Source organism: Megascapheus bottae, chromosome 5 (genome assembly GCF_031878675.1).
Source record: "Megascapheus bottae isolate mThoBot1 chromosome 5, mThoBot2.hap1, whole genome shotgun sequence".
Lineage (NCBI taxonomy): Eukaryota > Metazoa > Chordata > Mammalia > Rodentia > Geomyidae > Megascapheus > Megascapheus bottae.
The window spans coordinates 30,735,747-30,759,909 of NC_143513.1; the positions used below are offsets into that span (position 1 = coordinate 30,735,747).

At 42.2% G+C, this 24,163-nt stretch overlaps 1 protein-coding gene across 2 annotated transcripts in view; it reads right to left on the reverse strand.

Annotated features, from left to right (window-relative positions):
- Positions 1–23,717, reverse strand: part of Vopp1 (VOPP1 WW domain binding protein) — a 77,237-nt gene extending 53,520 nt beyond the window's left edge. Inside the window, exon 1 of one of the 2 annotated variants that reach the window (XM_090332856.1) lies at positions 23,531–23,717. In XM_090332856.1, the coding sequence (XP_090188982.1) occupies positions 23,531–23,584 (54 nt within the window). In that variant the 5' untranslated portion in view covers positions 23,585–23,717. The remainder of the gene's footprint in view (positions 1–23,530) is intronic. The other variant, XM_090332857.1, reaches the window with a different exon arrangement.
- Positions 23,718–24,163: the final 446 nt, after the last annotated feature.

Sequence of the window (24,163 nt, forward strand, 5' to 3'; positions counted from 1 at the left end):
GACTATTCTTTGTGTTCAGCTCAGTGTCACAAGGATGCTAGGAAAGTTACAAGTCTAGGATTATAAGCAAAGTTACCTGCCACTGTCTCAGCCACAAGAAAGAAACTGCAAGAAAGAATTATTGCTGTTTCATTTGTAAAGTTATGGATCTGACCTGACCCTGAATTCATGGTGGTAACTAGCGGGGGAGGGGGGTGAGATCAGAAAATAAAAACCCAAAGTACAAATCTACGAAATCTTTTCCTCCAAAAAAGAACAAAGAATGGGTGGGACAAGAAGGGCCCATTTTGAAAATTCAACTACTTTTAAGAAATGTATATATTAAAATGAGCCAATAGAAAATAATGAAATTTAGGCAACCTCCAGGAAGATTGCACATCCCATTGTACTTTGGCCAATGAGGAGCCGGGGAAGGGGCCTGCCACAGGATGAGGATAATATTACTTACAGTGGCTGCACTGGGTGGGCTTGTTCACAAGGAACCTAATCTCGTAAGACTGCCACAAACAATTAAAGTCTTGCTTTCAGTGTGCTTCGTGTCTCTGAGTCCATTCTTTAAGCTTGGAAGGGTGAATGTTTCTCACAAATTCAATTACAGTACAAACATACCTACAATGAAAATTCTGACATCTGACTTTAACTGCATATGTGCTATCCTTTAAACTGTTCAATACTAACTTCTCACTGAGGCTGCTTCAAGAATCCAATGAGCTAATGTGGATCAAAGTGTACGCATGCCCACACACATACATACACATGCATACACACATATGCACACACACACACACACACACACACACACACACACACACAATCTCACCCAGAACTGCCCTCCCTTCTTTCCCAGCCCATAGCCTTTCCTCCTTCCATTTCAACTACTGAAAACTAGGGACAAAAATTCCAATTTTCAAACCACATGCAAGAGTTCATTTTCCGGACATCAGTCTATTGAATACTAATAAATGCCAGAGCCACTAATGAATCAGGGTGACTCTCTCCTGCCCATAGCCAGTGGAAAGCACAGAGTGGGGAAGTGTACTGCATCAATGGCACAGGCAGACTTGAATGTCTCCACATTTGCCTGGCTCTGCCAGCCACATCAAGCTGCCTTCCTTGGCTAGGAATCCAGGGTCTCTTTCTCCCACAGATGCAGAGAAGAACTGTTACTGCCCATCCACTCTGACACACATGTCTCCAGGCCCCTTTCATAGAAAAAGTGTTTCTGGAATACAAACTACAGCAAAGTCCCTTCTGCTACAAACCAAGATTGACAGACATTTGCAAATAACAATGCTTATGTCCTTTATACTTTGGGAAGCCCTCTGTTTCTTGGATTTCTCTTCCCCAAACCAGCTACTCCCTCCAGTCCATTTCAAAGTCCAAATGCAGATTTAGTCATGGTCTTTCTAGCCATCAAAGCTTCACAAAGGTGTCAAGGGTAAGTCCAATGTTTTATTCAGCCTGATTTCTAAAACGGACCTTTCTTTAACAGCACTGACATATATTTTCAATATTAAGTCTTTCTTGCTGGGCTGCACACAAACAACACACAATGAAGCAACTTACAGTCTAAAACCTCACAGTTCCACACACAGCTGTCACTGTACATCAACTATGACCCTTTGTATTTAGTGACAAAACTAAGGATCCATCCATTCAAACTTGCATTAAAACATTTACCTAGGAGTTTCAAACGCTTTTATGTGTAATATAAAAAATCTTTTCATTGGGAGAGGGCTAATTTAAAAAAGCTATGACCCCATATATAAAGGGACAAACTTCTTTGTCACTCCCAGGAGAATGTAGTAGCCTTCCACAGAGATGGAAATACTTCTTTTTTTTTTCTGCCAGTCCTGGGCTTGAGCTCTGGACCTGAACACTGTTTTTGAATTTTCTCAAGCCTAGAACCCTATCACTTGAGCCAGAGCATCACCTCTGGCTTTTTCTATGTTTGTGGTACAGAGGAATGGGTCTTTGTGCATACTAGGCAAGCACTCTACCACGAGGCCAAACTCCCAGCCAAGATGGAAATATTTCTAAGCAACAATATTTAAGAAAGGAAGAAGAAATAAGATGTACAACTTGGTGTATAATGTATTCCCATCTGTGTATTTTAAACAAAATATTTGAGCTCACAAAAATTTCAGGGGGCTACAGAGAAGCTTGATAATAGCTTCCTCTTCTGGGAGGGTCTAAGGCTGAGAATGTGTTTGTTGGGAAAGAGTGGTGCCCACATATTTTACTCATTCCTCTTTTCTTAAAAACTGTGGCTCAGTGGTAGAATACTCGCCTCGCATGCATGAAGTCCTGGATCCAATTCCCAGTACCACATACACAAAAAAAGCGAGAAGGGGCATTATGGCTCAAGTAGTAGAGCACTCAGGGACAGTGCCAAGTCCCAGAGTTCAAGTCCCAGGACTGGCAAAAAAAAGTATGTATAAATTCATGTTATCTAAAATTTTAAATAATCTAATTATCATTGAAAAAAGAAACATGGATAAAATATCTAGACTACTTATAAATGTCACTGCAATCTACATATACTCCTTCACAACAAAACTGTAAATAAACTAAACCCAGTTTCACACTATTCCTCTCTCTCTTTCTATCCCTCTATCATCATCACCATCATTATCATAATGGGCTGTGAAAACAGTGTGAAGCTAAAACGAAGAAAAACAAAACCAATCTGAATAATTCACAAACAGATGAGCTCTGTCATGAGTGAGTTGAGTCCTGACAAAGACCCACCACTAGACAAGAAGAGGTTCAGGTTCACCCTGAGAGAACTATGAGTTGTGGGGTACCCCTAGTCAGATGCCTGTGAAAGACTCAATAAAATGGATCCTAAGCTAACTATACAATAACTGAGACAAATGAAAAAGCACATGTGTATAGATATACATAATATAAATTTAGGGTACTGATATACATACTCATGGGTCATCACCCCTCCATGTGGGAAAAAAACAACTACTGAAAAGAACACTGATGAATTAACACAAATGCACTTCCAAATTGGTGACTTAGAATTTAGTGCTCATTTTCTCACAGAAATGATGGTATAAATTTCTAGTTAATCAACAGATTTCTCTCTAGCTCTAAAGTAATTTAAATCCTATCCTGCCTTTTGTTCTGGCCAGAACTGTCTGCTGAGGGACTGCATGCCTGCACTAATTCCCTCAGCACATCTCTGTGTAGAAGGGGAGAGACTGATTCAGGAAGGCTTTGTGAACAACCTCAGCCACTGATGTCACTTTGGATCTGTCTTCTTCAGCTTCAAGGACTAAGATTAATGGATAAGGATTAAGACTTAAGGGCTTATAGGAAAGGGAAGGGGGAGAAACAAGATACTTAGGAGGAGTGGGGGGCGGGAAATGGGGACAAAAACACGAGAAGGGGTATCTGCACCTACTACTGCACCTACTACCTGGCGAATGTAACTATAATCCCTCTATACATTACCCCAACAATAAAAAAATAAAAGGTAGTTTTTAAGTGGGAAAAAAAAGATTTAAAGGTTTAACCTTATCCCAAGTTATACCTGCTTTCAAGCGTGCATGCACGCATGCATACGCGCGCGTGTGCACGCGCACACACACACACAGTATAGTATATGTGGTTGGAATCCTCTTATTGAAAGCCCCTGTGCAACAACATCAAATCCGGAGGTCTTCATGCCCACAGAATTAACAACACAGGGAATCTACTACTGATTTCACTGCCAGGGTGACTAGAAGACAAAGTGGAGGCCATTGTTAGATGGCTTTGTTTATTGATATGTGTCTTATTATTCTAAAAGAGTCTGAGGAGGCTTAGATACAAATACATATTGAAAATGAGAGGAAAAAGACATGACACAATGCGAAAGCACTGAAATAAAAGCAATCAAAACAGGTAACAATAACAGTCTACACCAAAGGCACCTGCATACCTAGTTCATTGGAGCCCAGTTCACAATAACCAAGTGACACAAACAGCACAAATGTCTTACAAAGAATTTTAAAAAGTGAGATAGATACATGCATGCAGTGAAATTTTCTGCAGCCATTAAGAAGACTGAAATTATGTCATTTTCAGAAAAACAGATTTGGAAACTATATACTAAGTAAAGTAAGCAAGGCCCTCAAAGACAAAGGGTATATTTTCTCTCCTGGGTAGATTTTAGAGCTAAAACATAATTTCCCATGTAAACACACACAAAGGCATATGCTTATTTATAAACACAATTTTGTTGATTGAAGTATAGTACATACTCTACTTTAGTGAGAAACTCCATGCAATAAACGCTTTGAACAAGTAGTTTATTGAACAAAATGAGTATCAGGAAATTGAATTGAGATTGGGGGAGGGGTAATTGGGAGGGGGTGGATGAATACAAAAGGGAACAGGAGACAAATATAGCCAAAATACTTTTTTTTAATATTTTTATTGTAATTAATAAAAGGGTTACATGATATTTGCCAGATAGAAGGTGCATTAATTCACATACATTGATACCCTTTCACATGTCTTGGTACCCATTACCCTCACCCCCACCCCACCCATCTTGGTTTTCCCCCCTTCCCTATCCAATTTCAAATAACCAAATACAAATATATCCAATATATCAGATAAAAAGTGAGATACTGTAACAATATGAGATAACCAAGGGACAGCAAAAGAGTTGACAGATAACATAGTACATTAAGGACAACAATCCCTCTTTATATGGCTTTTGTTTCTATATCCTGGAGTTCCTTTCATTTAGGGTCATACTATGTATCAAGGTTTTGCTCTATTGTAAATCTCTGCTAGTAGAGCCCAAGGTTTCTACTGATTATGACAAATGAGGGAAACCATTGAGCCTATGTTCCTTTGAGTCTGGCTTACTTCACTTAATATGATTTTTTCTAAGTCTTTCCATTTCCTAACAAATGGGGCGATGTCATTCTTTCTGACAGCAGCATAGAATTTCATTGTGTACAAATACCACATCTTGTTGATCCATTCATCAACTGAGGGACATCTAGGTTGGTTCCATATCTTTGCTATGGTGAATAGTGCTGCAATGAACATTGTTGTGCTAGTGGATTTAGTATACCCTAGATTTTGGATGGTTGGGTAAATGCCAAGTAGTGGAATTGCTGGGTCATAGGGGAGCTCTATGTTTAGCCTTTTGAGGCACTGCCATACTGCTTTCCATAGTGGTTGAACGAGTTTGCACTCCCACCAACAGTGTAGTAGTGATCCCTCCTGGCCACATCCCCTCCAGCATCTGTTGTTATTAGTTTTCTTGATCCTGGCCATTCTAACTGCAGTGAGGTGGAATCTTAGAGTTGTTTTGATTTGCATTTCTTTTATGACCAGAGATGTTGAGCATTTCTTCATGTGTCTATAGGCCGTTTTTATTTCTTCTTCAGAGAAGACTCTCTTTAAGTCTTTGGCCCATTTTTTAATGGGATGGTTGTTACTTTGGAGATTAGTTTGGATTGATTCAATTTTTTGAGCTGTTGATATATTTTAGATATGAGGCCTTTGTCCATTGTTTGGTTGGTGAAGATCTTCTCCCACTCTGTAGGCTTCCTAATTAATTTACTAGCTATGTCCTTTGCCATACAAAAGCTCTGCAGTTTAATGCAGTCCCACTTATCCAGCCTTTCTCTGATTTGTTGTGATTCTTGGTCCTTATTAAGAAAGTTTCGAGGGGCCAGGAGTTTGGCCTAGTGGTTAAAGTGCTTGCCTAGCATGCACAAAGACCCGGGTTCGATTCCTTGGTACCACATACATAGAAAAAAGCCGGAAGTGGTGCTGAGGCTCAAGTGGTAGAGCTCTAGCCTTGAGAAAAAGTCCAAGGACAGTGCTCAGGCCCTGAGCTCAAGCCCAGGACTGGCAAAAAAAAAAAAAAAAAAAAAAAAAGTTTCGACCTGTGCCAAGGAGGCCTAGTGTATCTCCTATTCCTTCTTGTAAAGTTTTCAGTGTGTCAGCTTTTACCTCCAGGTCTTTGATCCATTTGGAGTTAATTCTAGTGCAAGGTGACAAAGAAGGATCCAATGTTACTTTTCTACAGGTGCTTAACCAGTTCTGCCAGCACAACTTGTTGAAAAGGCTATCTTTCGTCCATTCTATTTTTTTTGCTCCCCTGGCCATAGGTCTGTGGTTTAATATCTGGGTCCTCAGTTCTATTCCATTGGTCTTCAGGCCTGTTCTTGTGCAGTACCAAACTGTTTTGATAATTATAGCTCTGTAATTGAGTCTAAAGTTTGGTATTGAAATTCCTCCGGCGCTGTTCTTTCTGCTAAGAAGTGTTTTTGCTATACTGGGTCTTTTATTATTCCATATGAAATTTTGGATTGCCTCTTCAAATATAGCCAAAATACTTATAGACATATATAATAAAGGAGGTAGGAAATATAAAATGAGTCTGATGTGGGAGAGAACAGATATAACGAGGATGAATGATAAGAGGTGACAGCATCAAGAAGCACTGAACACTTAGATAAACATATTAAATTATAATCCCCTGTACAACCCTTTGAAATTCAGAAAGTAAAAAAATAAAAATAATTAAACAATATAGGATGAAAACAATACCATTAGGAAAATAAAAAATAATGCTGGGGCCCAGTGGCAGAAGGCCTGTTCAGCATTTCAGGAAGCCTTGGTTTTGATCCCTGAGTTGGGGTAGGGGGTGGGGAAGTAAAAATGATTACTGATAGGATGAAGAAAGTATCATATAGCTGAAAAGGGGTCTGGCTTAAATAAGTTTTTCTATGCAATAATAAAATATGGCCCACTAAAGACAGCAAAGCAGTGAATACTCATGGGCACATGGTATACTCAAACAGAAACAATACATTTTAATGATAATTTACAGTGAAGGTGGCACAATCATGTGAATATACTCAAAAATTTTGAAGTGTGTATTTTAAATGGATGAAATAAGTTAGATCTTTAAAAGAAAAAACTACCTTTTAACTGGATGCTGGTGGTTCATACCTGTAATCCTTAGGAGGCGAAGATCTAAAAACTAGCCTAGGAAGAAAAGTCTGTGAGAATCTTATCTCCAATTATCCACCAAAAAGCTGGAAGTAGAGCTGTGGCTCAAGTGATAGAGCACTGGCTAAGAGCAAAAAACCATTAAGGACAACACCCAAGCCCAGAGGTCAAGCCCTAGGGCTGGCATCAAAATAAATTTTTTTAAGTTATCTTTTAAATATAAGAAAAACCAGCATGTACTTTTTCATGTTAATATATAAAATACAATACTGTTGTAAAAAATGATAGCTGTGACAGCTGATCCAATAAGAAAAGGGAAAACATGATGAAAGGTAAAAAATTAAGAGCATAAAATGGCATGGCTGTGCATTTAAGAGTAGAAGGTCTCGTGAGGAAGGCGGTTACTCTCACCCGTGGCTCCAAGGCTGCTGGTGCCAAGGAAAAACAGGAAACACCTTCAGTCATAGCACCACAGTATGTGCCACATGAAAGAAAAACATACAAGAAGACAATAGTCTTTATGGCACTGAAATTCCATGGAAATTTCCCATGGAGTTTTCCCAAATGTCACAGAAGAGTGATTTCAGGAAAGAGTTCACTAGAGAACTGCCAGGAATAAGCTGACATTTAACTCTGGAAAACTACATTGAAGGATTTTTTTTTTTTTTTTTTTTTGCAGCTAGTACTATCTTTGGGAACTCATCCAAACATGTGAGTTATATACAGTGAATGAAAAACATGAGGTCATTTTAAAGTCAAGAAAATACCAAAAGCTGTTATACACTGGTGGCTCACACCTGTAATCCTAGCTACTCAGGAGGCTGAGATCTGAGGATTGCGTTTCAAAGCCAGCCCGGGCACAAAAGCCTGTGAGAGTCTTATCACCAATTAACCACCAGAAAATGGTTCTGTGGCTGGCTCAAGTGTTAAGAGCACTAGCCCTATGCTGAGGTGCTCAGGGACAACACCCAGGTCGAGTTCAAGGCCCACCACCAACAAAAATTAAAATTAAATTAAAAGACAGGCACCAGTGGCTCACACCTGTAGTCCCAGCTACTCAGACTGAAATCTGAGGATTGTGGTTTGAAGCCAGACTGGGCAGGCAAGTCCATGAGACTCTTATCTCCAATGGAGCTATGGCTCAAGTGGTAGAAGATCTCAGGGACAGCACCCAAGATATGAGTTCAAACTCCAGGACTGGTGCACACGCACGCTCGCACATGCGCACACGCGCACAGACACACACACAGTAATACTTGTATTGGAATATGAAGGAAATGTTCATCCATTCCACTGGCTTTCTTTCACTTTATTTCTCAGTCTCCAGGTCTGACAAGTGCCACGTGTGTATTTATTCTCAGCAGTATTTATTTCCAAAGGTGACAGACATATCATTGAAGCTCTTATATTGAAAGAGAGTTGCTGTGCCATGGGTTGTTAGGACAAGTGATATCAAGTACTTGAATTGACAGTAATACAGATGCTCTGAGAGCTATAAGCACTGCTGAAGAGCTGTTTTTAGAGGGTTTTGTGTCCTGCTTCAGTGCATTTCAGCCCTGGACTCATTAACTCCAGCTAATAAAGACAGAAATTACAAAGGAACTCAAAATTCCCAGAATGACCACATTAAGGAGGCAGATGTTGGCAGGAGGGACGGTGCATGCCAATGAGCTTATGCCTATGCCTCTCATAGGAGACAAAGGCAGGAAGATCCCAAGTTCTAACACTTAAACCTTGACTCAGAAACAAATAAATAAAAAACGAAAGGGCTACAGATATCATTACAGTGGTAGACTTCAAGTACAAAGTCCTGGGTTCAATCCTCAGTAAAACACACACACACACACACACACACACACACACACACACACACACACACACACGATAAAGGATTTTTGCTAGTTGAGCAAATTATCTAAATTCCAACTATCTAAATTTTCAGCTATTTTAAATTCTAACTAAATTCTCTTAGCTTGGCAGTTGTGTAAATATGATCGAAAAAGGAATCCCTCATCCACAAAAGCTGTAAGAACTGACCTACTGGATGCTTCTAAGAGCCTCTCTAAACCCTCAACGACCCTGAAATGGGTTCCATGCTGGAATGGAAAGGTACCATGGCAGCTGGCCAGGTTCTTGTTGATATCATCTATTATACAAACTTAATAATGAACAATTAGCTCGTGAGCTCAGGGCAGGGCTCCCCACCAATGATGGTAAAGATGTCAGTTGAAGAAAATGCCTGAAGAAAGGGCTGGTGATGTTTACAGAACTCACTACAGACATCAGTTAACTGGTTTCTGCTGACAATGTGTAATATTTCACTGTCATTGTTTGCCAAGTCTACAGATAATTTCCTTTGGATGTCTTTTTTCCCTTTCCCTTAAATAAAGACAGCTGTACATTCCTGATGTTAGTTTCTTTTTTTAAAGTAGATACAGTATGGCAATGTAAAATGTTCAATTAGTACAAAGAGGGTAATAGTCATACAAGGATTCTGTACGACACTTTAATTTTTCCACAAATCTAAAATTAAAACTTAATTACAAAAATACTCATAGGCTGGGCACCAGTGGCTTATGCCTACTCTGGAGACTAAGATCTGAGAATCATGGTTCAAAGCCAGCCTAGGTAGGCAAGTCTATGAAGTCATCTCCAATTAACCACTAAAAAAGTCAGAAGTGGAGCTGTGGCTCAAGTGGTAGAGCAACAGCCTTGAAAGGAAAAAAAAAAAAAAAAAAAAGCTCAGGCCCTGAGTTCAAGCCCCAGGACCGGCACTGCCCAGGCAAACACAAATTCATATATATTAAGTCCCTTGATTATCTCATATTGTTACAGTATCTCACTTTGTTATCTGATATATTGGATATATTTGTATTTGGTTATTTGAAATTGGATAGGGAAGGGGGGAAACACGATGAGAGTGGGGGTGGGGGGAGGGAAATGGGGACCAAGACCTGAGAAAGGGTATCAATGTATGTGAAGTAATGCACCTTCCATCTGGTGAATGTAATGTAACCCTTCTACTAATTACAATAAAAATATATGGAGAAAAAAAAAGTGATGCCTTGGAATCAGAGCACACCCAATGTCAATGGAGACAGTAAGCATGCCATAGGTATTTAAAAAGTACCTATAATCCGGGTGCTGGTGGCTCACACCTATAATCCTACCTACTCAGGAGGCTGAGATCTGAATATTACAGTCCAAAGCCAGCCTGGGCAGGGAAGTTGGTGATACTCCTCAGATAACCATAAGAAAAGGAGCCGCAAAGCTCTGGCTCAAAGTGGTAAAGTATTAGATTTTAGCAGACAAGTTCAGGAACAGTACCTAGGCCCTGAGTTCAAGCCCCACTACCAAAAACAAACAAATTACCCACAGTATGGATTGTGCACAAAATGCACTTAGAGCAGAATCAAATTCTGAGTGCTCTCAAGTCCACCATCTGAAGCAAAAATGCACATGAACAATGACAAGGAGAAGAGCGGTCTAGGACCATCTTCCTAAGGGAAGAAACACTGTGTGGGGGACACAAAGCACTGACCAATCAGGGCAGAGGTGAAGGAAGCCTGCCTCTCTGGGTAAGGGAGGAAGGCCACCAGAAAAACACTGGAGGAGGAAATTGAAGTTGAAGAAGAATGAATATAACAGAGGTGTTGTGTTGGGAAGCTGAGGCAGGAAGGATCTAAATTCAAATCCATCCTGGATTAATTGAGAGAGATGTTAAGCTACAAAGGATGTGAGCTGGAAGTTTGAGACGCTCAGTGGTGTAGTCTAGGCCAATATGTCTGTGGGCCACCAACCCTGGTGAGCACAAAAAGGAAGTATTTAAGAAGTGGTTACTTTCTACCAATTCACTGATGCAATAGACAAAATTACCTTTTGGATTTAGACAGGGCAACAAGGAAATGAAGGTAAATTTGCTGATTTAAAAACCCCCAACTACCTCTTTTTCCAAGAGTCACCAATTGCTTTAAAAAAGCTATTCTATTCATCTAAGGATGAAGTTGAAAAGATTTCACCATTCCTATCTTCAATTAAGTGGCTCCTCTTATCAGAAAGTAGACGACACATATTAAAGAACAGCAACTACTATTTATCAGGCATCCATGACTTATCATAACAACAATGTTCTCAGTGTATATCTGAGATTATGTAGCTTCTAAAAGACAGGCATCATTTTCCTAATGCCACAAGTGAGTCCAAGAAAAAAAAACAAACAAACAGGCTACTTGTGTCTTAGGAAGAAAGTACTAAAAACAGGTCCAGATGGCATACAAGTTTCCCCTTCCCATCACATTACAGCGCCTCTAAATATGGGGGAGGTATGTAAGTCACATTACCCTATCTCCCCCTGAAGGCAGAAATCTGACCTCCCATGTGTCCTGTACTTCCCCCAAGAGGTCTCATGGGGGCTAAGCTACTTAAAGGGGTGAAGCCCAGAAACAAAGTAGAATTTCTTAGTCTGCATCTTGGGGGGGTTGGGGGGGAGGGTTGTGACTTCTTAGACGAATGCAAATAGCCAACAAAGGCTCAAATACTTGGGAGAAGACATTCAACTATAATCTGCCCCTTGTACTATTCTAATCAATCAGGTTGAAGCCTACGCTTCAATGCTGTTGGTACAGCAAAAATAACAACACTCTGACGATATAATTACAAGTGTACAATCTTCCTAAAATAAATTAAACCTGGAAATTCAGAGAGGAAGAGTATAGATGCACAAGTTAATTGTATCTCATAACCTCATTCCCAATGTATATGTTACCCTAGCATGAGACATTGTTAGAAAAGAAATTGCCAGTTATGTGTTACATAAGCTATTTTTAAACATGGGACTAAGTGATTTTTGTCAAATAGAAGTTTTTACTGTAGTTTTTTTGCCACCTAACAAAATTTTCTTGGGAATACATTTTCTTTTTTCATGTTTTATTACTATTATTAATTATAAAGGTAATGAACAGGGGGATTACAGTTATATAAGTAATGAGTACATTTCTTTTTGAACACTGTTATCTCTCCCTCATTTCCTCACTGGGGATATATTTTCATTTCTACTTCTGAAGCTCTTAAAGAGAGAAGGAAAGAGTAAAAATCCTTATAATAAAGGGTCTGTTTCCCAAATAAGACACAGAGATGACTACGTTTGCTTATGAACTGATCTCTCTGATTACAAAACAGATAACAGTTACATTATAGAAGCAGATTTTGATTTTTCTTTGAATAGTTATTTACTGCAAGGAAACCAATAAAGCAAACTGGAGAGGGGTCAAAAGTAAATGCTTTTGGCCATACACCAATGGCCCACACCTGTACTCCTAGCTACTCAGGAGGCTGAGATCTCAGGATCCAGGTTTGAAGCCAGCCTGGGCAGGAATGTCTGTGAGACTCTTATCTCCAATGAAACTCCAGAAAACCAGCTGTGGCACTGTGGCTCAATGTGATAGAGCACTAGGCTTGAGCAAAAAAGCTCAGGAACAGAGCCGGGAGTTGGCCTAGGGGTAAGAGTGCTTGCCTAGCAGGCACAAAGCCCTAGGTTTGATTCCTTGGTACCACATAAACAGGATAAGATGGTAGTGGTGCTATGGCTCAAGTGATAGAGTGCTAGTCTTGAGAAATCTCAAGGACAGTGTCCAGGCTCTGAGTTCAAGTCCCAGGACTGGGGGAAATAAAAGCTCAGGAATAGCACCCAGGCTCTGAATTCAAGCCCCATGACTGACAAAAGAAAGACAAAAGGAAATGCTTGCAACCCTTCCAGAAATCTCCATTCTCTGTCCTCAAATCCCAACAACCTACTACCCTCATGAGGCTTTTCGTGCTTAGCCTCAGTCTCATAGGCTATGCACTGTGTGACTCAGGCAGTGCTATTTACAAACACTGCTAGGAGGACTCAAAGGATGGAGGCCTCTTGGCCACCCTAGCAGTGGCTTACGATCTATGATCTTAGATCTCTGTCATTCTCATCATGTGTGATTTTCAAAACCTGAAACTTCTCCAAAATTAATATGACCAGTAAAAGGAGTCAGCACTACCCACAGAAGGATACTGCTCCGTTACCACTTACTGCTGACAAGAAAGGATCTAAAACTTCTGTTAATGTTACTGACTGATAAAGCAAGGATATAATAGAGACGCAACAGAAAAAAAAATCCAGAGAATTAAAAGAGTTTATATACTGCAGAATGTATGTGCAAACTACTAATCTAATAAAAGATCAATATTCGGACTTTATATACAATAAGATAATAATACATAATACATAATGTACAATATATAATAAATGAGTACCATAACACACATGTGGCAACTATTCATCTAATGAAGGACTAACATCCTGACTATATTTGCATATATAATAAACAAATATATATCTATATATAACACATACATGCAAACTAATGAAGAATTCATATCCTGACTGACTCTCTCTATATATATATTATATATCATATTATACACATACTGTATATTACTTAACCTAACTATAAAACCCAATTTAAAATAAACTTTTAAAATAGGCAAGACACACAAATGGCTAACAAGTATATGAAAAGATACTCATTAATCATCATCCAGGAAACTGAAAACAATAATGACACAGCATAACACAGCAACTTACCCCAGTTAAAATAGGTGTTATCAAAAAGAAACAGCAAATTCTAGACAGGATGTGTTGAAAACAGAACTCTCACAGTGTTGGTGAGGCTGTAAATTGGTAAAGCTTTTATGGTAAACATATAGACGTTCTTCCAAAAACAAGAGGACAGCTGCCAGATGACATGGCCTACCCAAAAAGGAAGGAAGCCCAGACTCAGCTTCTGCAACAGCCAAAATACACAACAGAGCTCAGTGCCCATCAACAAATGAGCAGAGAAAACACGAAATGTGTACACAATGGAGTACTATTTGGCCATAAAAACAATGAAATTTTACCATCTGTAGAAACATAAAAGAAACTGGAAGATATTTTGTTAAGTAATATAACCCAAGCACAGGAAGACAAATACTATCTTTTCACACACACACACACACACACACACACACACACACACACACGGAAGCTAGAAAGTTGGTCTCATAGAAATAGAGACTAAAATACTGGTTACCAGAGCGAGAGAATGTGCAGGAGTTGGAGCCTGGGGGCTGAGGGGGGGGTGGGTAAAGGGGGAGTTGGAGAGAAAATGGTTATTGGTTATAGAGATGAAGCTGGATAGAAAGAACATTTTTAATGTTCTATTAGCACTGAGGAAATACAATTTTTTTGCATGTTTCAAAACACCTTGCTTGTAAAGAAATAATAACTAGGAGTGATAGATATGCCAATTGGTATGATCGGAACATCACACATTATGTACATGTACTGACATGTCACTGAATCCCAGAAGTGCATACAATTATTGTGTCAATTAAATTTTTTTTATTTTTTTTTTTTATTGTCAGCCATTGCTTGCACTGTCCCTGAAATGTTCTGCTCAAAGCTAACACTCTACCGTTTAAAAGTCACAGTTCTACGTCTGGTTTTCTAGTAGTTAACTGGAGATGAGTCTCACAAACATTCCTGCCCACACTGGCTTGAACTGCAATCTGGAGATCTCAGCCTCCTGAGTAGCTAGGATTATAGACGTGGCTCACCAGTGCCCAGCTGAAATGTTTTTTTAATGGTGACGTTTGCATACATAGCACCTGATTGTAGATAACTCCTTGCTACCAACATAGCATCTGAATAAATGCAAACCAAGAAGAATGTGAAATTAGAGTGTGTTCTTCTAGAAACTCACAGACCATGGAAGACCACTCTAATCTAAGGTTAGCTGGAAATTTTCACTTAGGTAAACCGAATATCATTAATGGATTTCGAGTAGGGAGGGGACAAATGTGATCAGAGTTTCAAATGATCACATAGGCACATAGAGGAAAAAGAACTATTCTCAAGGTCAATACACAGGAGAAAGGCATGGATCAGACAGTTCTAAAGAAATAGGGGCCAGGAGAGAAACCTTCTAGGAACGTTAGTACCGCAGTTCAGCAGCAGGTTTCACGGAGTCCAGGGAAGGTGGAATGGAACATTCCTCACTTCTGGAGCAGAGTTCTGGGTGGCTGCTTTCAGGGAGGGGGGCCGCTAGACCACCTGACAGACTTCCTGAGGCAACTAGATCTATTAAGATCCAGCAGGGAATTTGCTGCTTCTTGAAAAGGAAAACCATCAAGCAAAAGCCAATCTTTCTAAACATCTGCCTTTTTCAAATTCAACCATTCTATTGGAATATGCATCTATGCCAAAAGTAAATCCCTCTTGAGATTGAAGCTACACAGTGAAATACAGAAGCAGCCTTAAAATAAATGACCAGTCTGCCTCCAAACTTTGGAGTAGTAGCAGAGAGGGAAAGAAACAAAATTTGGGAGTTGAAATGAAAGGCAGATGAGGATAGGGACTGAGGCCTAACTACTCAAGAATTTCTGGACCAGGAAGGCCCTCCTGGAGCTTACATTTCAAAGATTTTACAGATACCCAAGATAAGCACATACCCAAGGACATAGGGAGTCACTGGTCCAGATGAAGTATCTACCTTACATCTGAAGGAAAAACAGATTGGTTTTCCTGGATATCTTTTTCCCAGGTTTTATGGGATCATGCAAGATAAAATGGCAAAGTCTGAAGAAAAGGAAATCACAGACATGTGGTGCTTTCAGCAACACACAACGAGCAGTTTAGTTTGGGTAGGCTAAATAAAGACCTTCAATCTTCATCTGTTCACCTGTGAAAAAGTAAAGACGACTGAGACCTGTCCATAGCCAGAGATGTGAATACCACTAATCGATCGGCACTGGAGATCAGGTCAGGTTATTGGTTAAAACCTTTCCAGGTCATTCTAATGTGCAGACTATGGAACGACTCAGTTTATATATTTCCTACTAACGTGGGTCATTTTTCTTAAAATATATCTCTTCCGTAGGAGTCAAGCTTTCTTCAAAGTGCTGACCACGTGGTAGTACTATTTAAAGACATGTCTTCAAAATTAATTCAGACATCTTTTAACAAAAAATTGACAGATCAAAAACAGACTTGCAGGCATAAATATGTATTTTCCCAGAATAAAATTCTGTACAGAAAGGACAAGTTCAACGAGTAATAGGAATGGTATATTATTTCTGTGTTACAGATGATGTCTGCATATTTTAAAGGAAGGATAATGAGTATCAAATTGCTAATGGCATTTACATTCCACAGAATAAATTAAAAGAGTGATGTTACAGTTTAATTTTAAACATGTCTTTACAATATGTGAGGAATTAAATCCATTACAACCATTTTTTTTAAAAAAAATCAATGATCAAAAAAAGATAACAAGCTCAACCTAAAACAATGCTAATGGGAATAGAACTTCTGAAAATTACTTAAGAGAATTTTTTAAAACTGACCGCCCCCCCCTGAGGGGGTCAAAAAAAAAAAAGAAAGAAAAAAAATGCTAGAAATGGGGCTATGGCTCAAGTGGTCAAAAGAGGCTCAGAGACAGGGCCCAAACACTGAGTACGCTGAGTTCAAGCCCCAGAACTAAAACAAAGCAAAACAAAAAAACAAAAAACGGTGCCCCAAGGGTAATGATATGAATATTGTCTAAGAGATGCTTATGGGGAAAAGGGAAAGTTCCCTGTGGCTCACCACTATAACATCTACTGAAGCCATTGTATTGTCAGGAAAATGACATTCTGCCCACAAACAGACTCATCCTCCTAAAAGTTAGCAATCAGGATGGAATGAGTTTTATGACCGAAGATTTTTGTTTGTTTGCTAATTTGTTTTTTCAAACTAAAGGCACCATCACTTAACCACATTTTGAACTGGGTCCAACTAGATTCATATTTTCAGTAGCCTTTTCCTAGGACCAATTCTTCCAAGACAATGGGGATTATCTGTAAACTGTTGAATGCTGGAAAAATTTTCAAGCTTCAGTTAGGAGAATGGTCAAATGATTCAAAACCACACTGTGGCTAGTTGCTGGTGATTCATATCTGGAATCTTAGCTACTGAGAAGGTTGAGGAGGTTGCCTTTTCTGCCTGAGCTGGCAGAAAAGGCAAATAGACTCTTATTTCCAGTTAACCATCAAAAAGCCAGAATATAGCCATGGCTCATGTGTTAAAGCATTAGCCTTGAATAAAAAAGCAAGGGACATTGTCCAGGACACAAACCCAAGTACAGCACACAAAACACACACACACAAACAAACAAATGAAAAATGGCATTACTAGTGAGATTTTTTGGTTTTCTATTGGTGTAGCAAATACCTGAGGTAAATCAACTTGAAAGGAAAGGTTTATATTAGCTCATGGTTTCAGATAATTAATTCCATAGTGACTTGGCCCTGCTGCTCAGAAAATAGTGGCACAGTATGGAGCCTATCACTTCTGGTAGACCTCTCCTATTAAATATTCTGTCAACAGCACCATGTTTGATGACCAACCATTCAACACATGGGTCTTTGGGGGCATTCTGGATCCAAACTCTAGCAGAACTAAAGACAAACTGAAGACATACATGTCCATATTGAATACCTGATAGACTATAATAGATATAAACACAAATCTGATATGCACTAGGAAAACAAAAAAAAAATGTGACTTGCTTTATGCTGGCACTTGTTTTACAGGGCTCTGAAATTGTACCTGTAATGATTCTGAGTTATATTTGTGCTGGCCACCCACAACTAATCATTCACCTTCCACTCTCCTATTACATTAAAAATAAAAACTAAAAAAAGTCGGAAGGTAAATTGCACTACACTGTAGTTTTGAAGGTGGTAGACACTGGGAAGCTGGGAAGGGAGGTTATGAACGGATCAGAGTTAGGTGGACTGGGAGAGGAGCTGGTGCAGATCTTTAAACAGCTTCAGTGTGGGCCTCACTGAGCCCTTGAAAGTGGTGATCCATGAGACATGATAAAAGAGGGTTCTACAAAAATTACCTGCTAACTAAACAAATAATTGTTACTCCAGTCCTGTTTCTGGAGTTACTTTGCCCCAGCTGGACTTTGCACAAGCTAAATGAGAGCAGAGCTCCAGTAGAGCCCTGGCTCTTGGTGTACCTCCAGCCTTTCCTAAACCCCTGGCCACCAGCTTTCTGCACTTGAGAATGATGCCCTTGCCTTGCCTTGCATTTCTATCGATTCATTGGCTGCTACCACTTCTCACCCAGCCTCCTCGCTGCTTCCTGAGATAAATCTCCATAGACTTCTTTTTCATTCAGATTGTACAGATTCTAAAAACTCTAAGAGTAGGAAGGATGAAAAGGCTTATTTCAGAAACTGGCAGCCAAGGGCTGTCACATTTGTTGGAATTCTAGAGCATGAAAAATTTGGCAAGACAAAAGAAAAGAAAGGAAGGAAAGAAAGAAGGGGAGGAAGGAAGAAAGGAAAAAAGGAAGGAAGGAAAGAAGGAAGGGGAGGAAGGAAGAAAGGAAAGAAGGAAGGAAGGAAAGAAGGAAGGAAGGGAGGGAGGGAGGGAGAGAGGGGAGGGGGCGGGGCTGAGAGAGAGAGAGAGCGCATGCATAGTCTAAAACAGAGTTTGGTTCTAGTTACTAGATTCCCTGGTATCAAAATACATAGGCTTGGGCTGGGAATGTGGTCTACTGGTAAAGTGCTTGCCTAGCATGCATGAAGCCCTGGGTTCGATTTCTCAGTGCCACAGAAAAAGTTGGAAGTAGTGCTGTGGCTCAACTAACAGAGGACTAGCCTTGAGCAAAAGAAGCCCAGGGACTGTGCCCAGGCCCTGAGATCAAGCCCCAGGACTGGCACACATGTACACATACACACACACACACACACACAACACACACACACACACACACACACACACAGGCCTGCAGAAAAACGCAGTGGTCCTCTTATTTTTCCTAGTTTCAAAAGACAATGCTCAGCTTGTCATTGATGGCTCATGCCTGTAATCCTAGTGTCTCTGGAGGCTATATACAAGGATCTCGATTTGAAGCCAATCTAAGTAGGAATGTCTGTGATACTCTCAGTTCAAATTAATCACGAGAGAGCCAGAAGTGAAACTGCGGCTCAAATAGTAAAGCACTAGCCTTGAGCAAAAAAGCTAATGGACAGAGCCCAGGCTTGAGCTCAAGTCTCCGTGCTGACACACAAATAAAAGGTAGTGTTCCCTTCCTAGTTCTCTCCTCCACAGATGACCATCCCCTTTCCAGTCCAGTAAGAGTGACTTTTATAGGGGGGGGGGGGGGGGAAGAATGTGGTCTAGTGGTAGAGTGCTTGCCTAGCATGAACAACGCACTGGGTTCCATTCCTTGGTACCACATACAAAGAAAAGCTGGAAGTGGTGTTGTGGCTCAAGTGGTAGAGCGCTAGCTTCAGAAAGCACAAGGACAGTGCCCAGCCCCTGAGTTCAAGCCCCAGGACTGGCAAAAAAAAAAAAAAAGAGTGGCTCTTGCAGAATGCACAAGGCATTTTCTTAAGAGTGGTAGTTCACACCTGTAATTCCAGATATCTCAGAGGAAATGGCTACCCGAAGCAAAGAGCCAATAATGCCCTATTTTCAAAACAAAGGAAGCATGATAACTAATGAATCAATTCAAGCTACTCAGGAGGTAAAGGTCAGACAATCACTAGGGCAAAAGCTTGTGATGCTACTTAAAACAAAATACTAAAAGCTAACTAGAGGTTGTTGGGCATTTGTTTAACCAGGCATTACAGCACTCTGCTCAAGCCCAAGTAACATAAAAGGAAAATAAGATAAAATTTTCAGCTGGGTGCAGTGGCTCACGCCTGTAATCGTAGCTACTCAGGAGGCTGAGATCTGAGGATCGAGGTTCTAAGCAAGACCGGACTCTGAAGTCCGTGAGACTCTTATCTCCAATTAACCACCAGAAAACCAGAAGTGGTACCTTGGCTCCAGGGGTAGAGCAGTAGCCTTGAGCTGAAGAGCTCAGGGACAGAGCCCAGGCCAAGTCCAAGTGCCACAACCGACCAAAAAAAATTAACATTCTAGGTTTATTCCAGTAGAATAAGGCTCTTTTCCACAGGACTAGTACATTTCAACTTTTATTTATTTATTTATTTATTTTTGGCAAGTTGTGGGCCCAGTCCCTATACTCTTTAGCTCAAGGCTAGTGCTCTACTACTTTGAGCCACAGCCCCACTAAGACTAGTACATGTCAAAAATATCAACAACGTAACCCCTAGAAAGAGACTTCAATGAAGACATTTAGAGAACTGTGTGCTGGGAAGGGAAAAAAAAAACAACAAAAACACCCCTGGGAAAATGGCAGAAGCTCCAAAGGCTCAGGATCTAATTACTCTTCACTTTGAACTAAAGTGCAATCTGGATTTTCCTTTTGATTGTGTGTGTGTGTGTGTGTGTGTGTTGCATATGCATAGATGACTTTTGTTGGGCTTTTTCCTGTTGGTTGTTGGGGTGGGGGTTGGTTTTTTTGTTTTGTTTTATTGTTATTTTCTTCTGTGGCTTGGTAAAAGCCACTGGGAATCACTCTGCCAGGACCTCTAGGGACTAGCTTCCTGTAAGGACTGTTTATGGGAGTTGTCATCAGCCAGCTGGTAGAACAGAAGCACTGAACCTTAGAATTTTATGACTCAAGCCAGGCACTGTGGTCTATAACCCAAGCTGCTCAGGAAGGAGGCTGTGATCTGAGGATGGAGATTTCAAACTAGTTTGGGCAAACAAATCCATGAGACTCTTACCTCCAAATGGCCTATCAAAAAGCCTGAAATGGAGATATGGCTCAAGTAGTAGAGTACCAACTAGAGCAAACAACTGAGCAATTCCCTGCCTTCAAGCCTCCCTCTTGGCACAAATAATACTAATAAATGAATGAATTTTATGACTCAAAGGGGGCTTTGGGCTTTTTCTAACTTGTAGGAATCAATACCTGTAGCTACCATTCCCATATTTGTGGCTCAGGTCCCTTGCTTGTAATGCTTGCCAAGAGGTGGCCCTAAGAGAGGAACAGTGCTGTTCCTTTAAGATTGCTGTCTGGGCTTTGGGGATTAAGAATTCACAGTTTCCCCAAGGTTCCTTGGTGTCTGGGTCAGGCACACATTCAACCCAACTTTCTCACATGTCATATTTGGAGTGTTAAAGTAGACCGGACCTCTAATAAGGAGTGGCTGAGTTTCTCCAGGGGTTTTCTGGGCTACATACTTCCCCAAGTCCACCACTGCCTAGGGATATGCAATGTCCAAATTCCCTCTCTGCCTGAAATACAGGTCCAGTTTGGAGAAGAAGCAGAACGTGGAGTGGGAAGGCACAAAGAGCCAGTCAGCTTGAGTTTGCACCCCAGCACAAACTGACTTTACAGCAGTCAGGCTGGCAACAAGCTATTTAACATCTCCAACTGGAAATAACAACATGGACAAAAGGACTTGCCAAGTGGATTAATGAATTAAGATTCTTAAACTCCACACAAGAGTTCCTAGCACAAGGTAAACTTTTTACAAGTATTCTCTAAGTAAACATGCATTTTTAGTTGTTATTCTGGGGTTGGAACTCAGAGCCTAGGCACTGTCCCTTAGCTTTTTCTGCTCAACGTTGGTACTCTACCACTTGAGCTACTTATCCAGCTTTTTGCTAGTTAGCTAGAGATGAGTCTCAATTTATCTGCCCAGACTGGATTTGAACCAGGATCCTCAGATCTCAGCCTCCTGAGTATCTAGGATTACAGCCACCAACCGTCAGCCCCACATGCTTGGTTTTATATAAATAGCTGTGATTCACTTCTCCACTGCTCTCAGTATCATGGAAGAGATGTGATTCATAACGTTTTAGAATTCTGAACAAATGAAAAGAATGCAAGTGTTGAGGCACTGTAAAAGGAAAAGCCAACAGGTCGAGGTGTCTCATGCCTGTAATTCTAGCTGCTCAGGAGGCTGAGATCTGAGGATCTCAAAGTTAACCTGGGCACTAAAGTCCCTGAGACTCTTATCTCCAATTAACTACTAGAAAACTGGAAGTGGCGCTGTGACTCAAGGGCTACCGCCCAAAGGTAGGGTGGTAGCCTTGAGCTGAAGAGCTCAGGGACAGCACCCAGGCCCAGAGTTCAAGCCCCACGACCAACAAAAAAAAAAAAAAAGAAGAGAGAAAAAAGAAAAACCATTTCTGTATATCACCTTTTCAAAAACAACAACATTAAATGCCAATCAAGGACAACATTTTGAAAAGATTGGAACCTGGAGCAAAAAGAAAGTTTTCCATCAACTTCCAGTTCCAGACAACTAAAAGATTGCTAAGGCTGAAATGTAGCTCAGAGGTAGAACACTTGACCAGTATACAGGAAGCCCCACAGTGCAAAGAAATAAAATAAAATTCAAAATAAAATAAGAACTAAGAGGCTGGATTCAGCATGGTAGCACAGTACATATCCGTCCTATTCACAGCCAGGTTCATCCCCGGCAACGAGAGACACACAGACAGACACAGCACTAAAATTTTCTCCAACAATTTAAGTGTGTGCGGGTACTGAGGCTTAAACTCAGGGCCTGGGCACTGTCCCCTAGCTTTATCTGCTCTAGGCTGGTGTTCTACCACTCCATCCACAGCTCCACTTTTGGCGATTAATTGGAGACAGAAGTCTCTTGGGTACGTCTTCCTGGTCTATCCGCTCACCGCGATGCTCAGATCTCAGCTTCCACTCTGGAGTACCAGAGTGAGACACCGGCTCGCCCCGGCTTTCCCGGCAAGGACGCACCATTTACTTTTTAATACCTGGAAAACCCGGAATCCGGCCTTCGTTTCCAGTCCCACTCACCTAAGGGAGTTTTTGTTTGCCCTTGATTTTAGCAGATCCCCAAAGCAGAGGGCAGGGAGGTTTTGAGTGAACCACTGCCCACAGACACTGCCCCCAAAGGAAGCTGAGAACTGGAGCGCCAGCCCAGGGACCCCCCCCCCCCGCCCCAATCTGGAAGAACACGCTCAGCAGCCCCCGGGGCGGCCGGCATCCCGGGATGGAACTTGTGCGCCTCCGGGAGGCGGCGGCGCCCATCTGGGCGGCCGACACCCCGCCAGCCCCCCGGGCTCCCCGGAGACTGGGGGGCGGGGGGAGGAAGGAACATGCATGTCAAGGACTGCGCTTCCTTCTCCGAAGCAGGACTGGGTTCGTCCATCTTGGCAATTTCTCAGTCATCCCTTACGTCTTCTCTCATTTCCCCCTCCGCCGCTAGAACCTCGCCTCCTTCCGCAGCCGCCCTGGTCCACCGCTGCCCGGGACCCTGAACTTGGATCTCCGGTCCCGGGGCCGCACAAAGGTCACTCCCGGGCGCGCACCGGGGGCCGAGGGCGGGGGAGCGGGCGCCGCCGGGGAGGGTGGGCGGGGAAGAGGAAGGGAGGGGAGACCCCGGCCGCGGGGTTCCGACGCCTTCCACCCCCCGCCCCGCGCGGTCCGTGGGCGCGCGGCTCCTCCCGGGCAGCCGGAGACACACGCCCAGCGGGGCGGAATCGCGGCTCCTCCCGCGGGCCGGGGGGCTCGGGTCGGCTTCCCCGGGGCTCCCCGCATTGTTGGCGGCGGCGGCGCCGGGAGCGGCGGGACTCCTACCTTCACCAGCAGCCCCAGCAGCAGCGCCGCCGCCCTCCGGGGCCAGCGGCTCATGATTCCTCCACGTTCTCCCCCGGAGGCTGCTGGCTCGGTCTCCGGGGTGGGGTGGGGCCGGATGCCCGGCGCGACGAGGACGATGAGCGGGCGGACTCTGAGCAGCGAGCCGGGCTCGACTGAGCCTGTGGCTGGGAGGCGCTCCGCCCTCGGCCGCTCAGGCGCGCGCTCGACGCCTGCGCGTGCCCGGACGCCTCGGAGGCGCGGGCCGGGCTGGACCTCTGCGCGCGCGCCCGCCGCTAGCGCTGGAGCCTAAGGGTCCAGCGACTCAGTAGGCTGCCCGCGGGCGCCCGGGGTAGGGGTGGGGTCCCTGGCACAGGATCGGAGCCCAGGGGTTCCACAGCCTGGGGAGCAGGAGCCCATCTGCGGGGTCTCCTCAACGCGGGGAGATCATCTTGTCACCCCTTGAGCACGTTAGACCCAGGAAGGCTTTTTAAAGATGCAAGGTCAGCTAGGAGCTGCTGTAATCCTAGCTCTGCAGAAGGCCGAGATCTTAGAATCCAGGTTCAGAGACAGCCCAGAAAGTCTGTGAGACGCTTATCTTCAATAAACTACCAAAAAGCCAGAAATGCAGCTGTG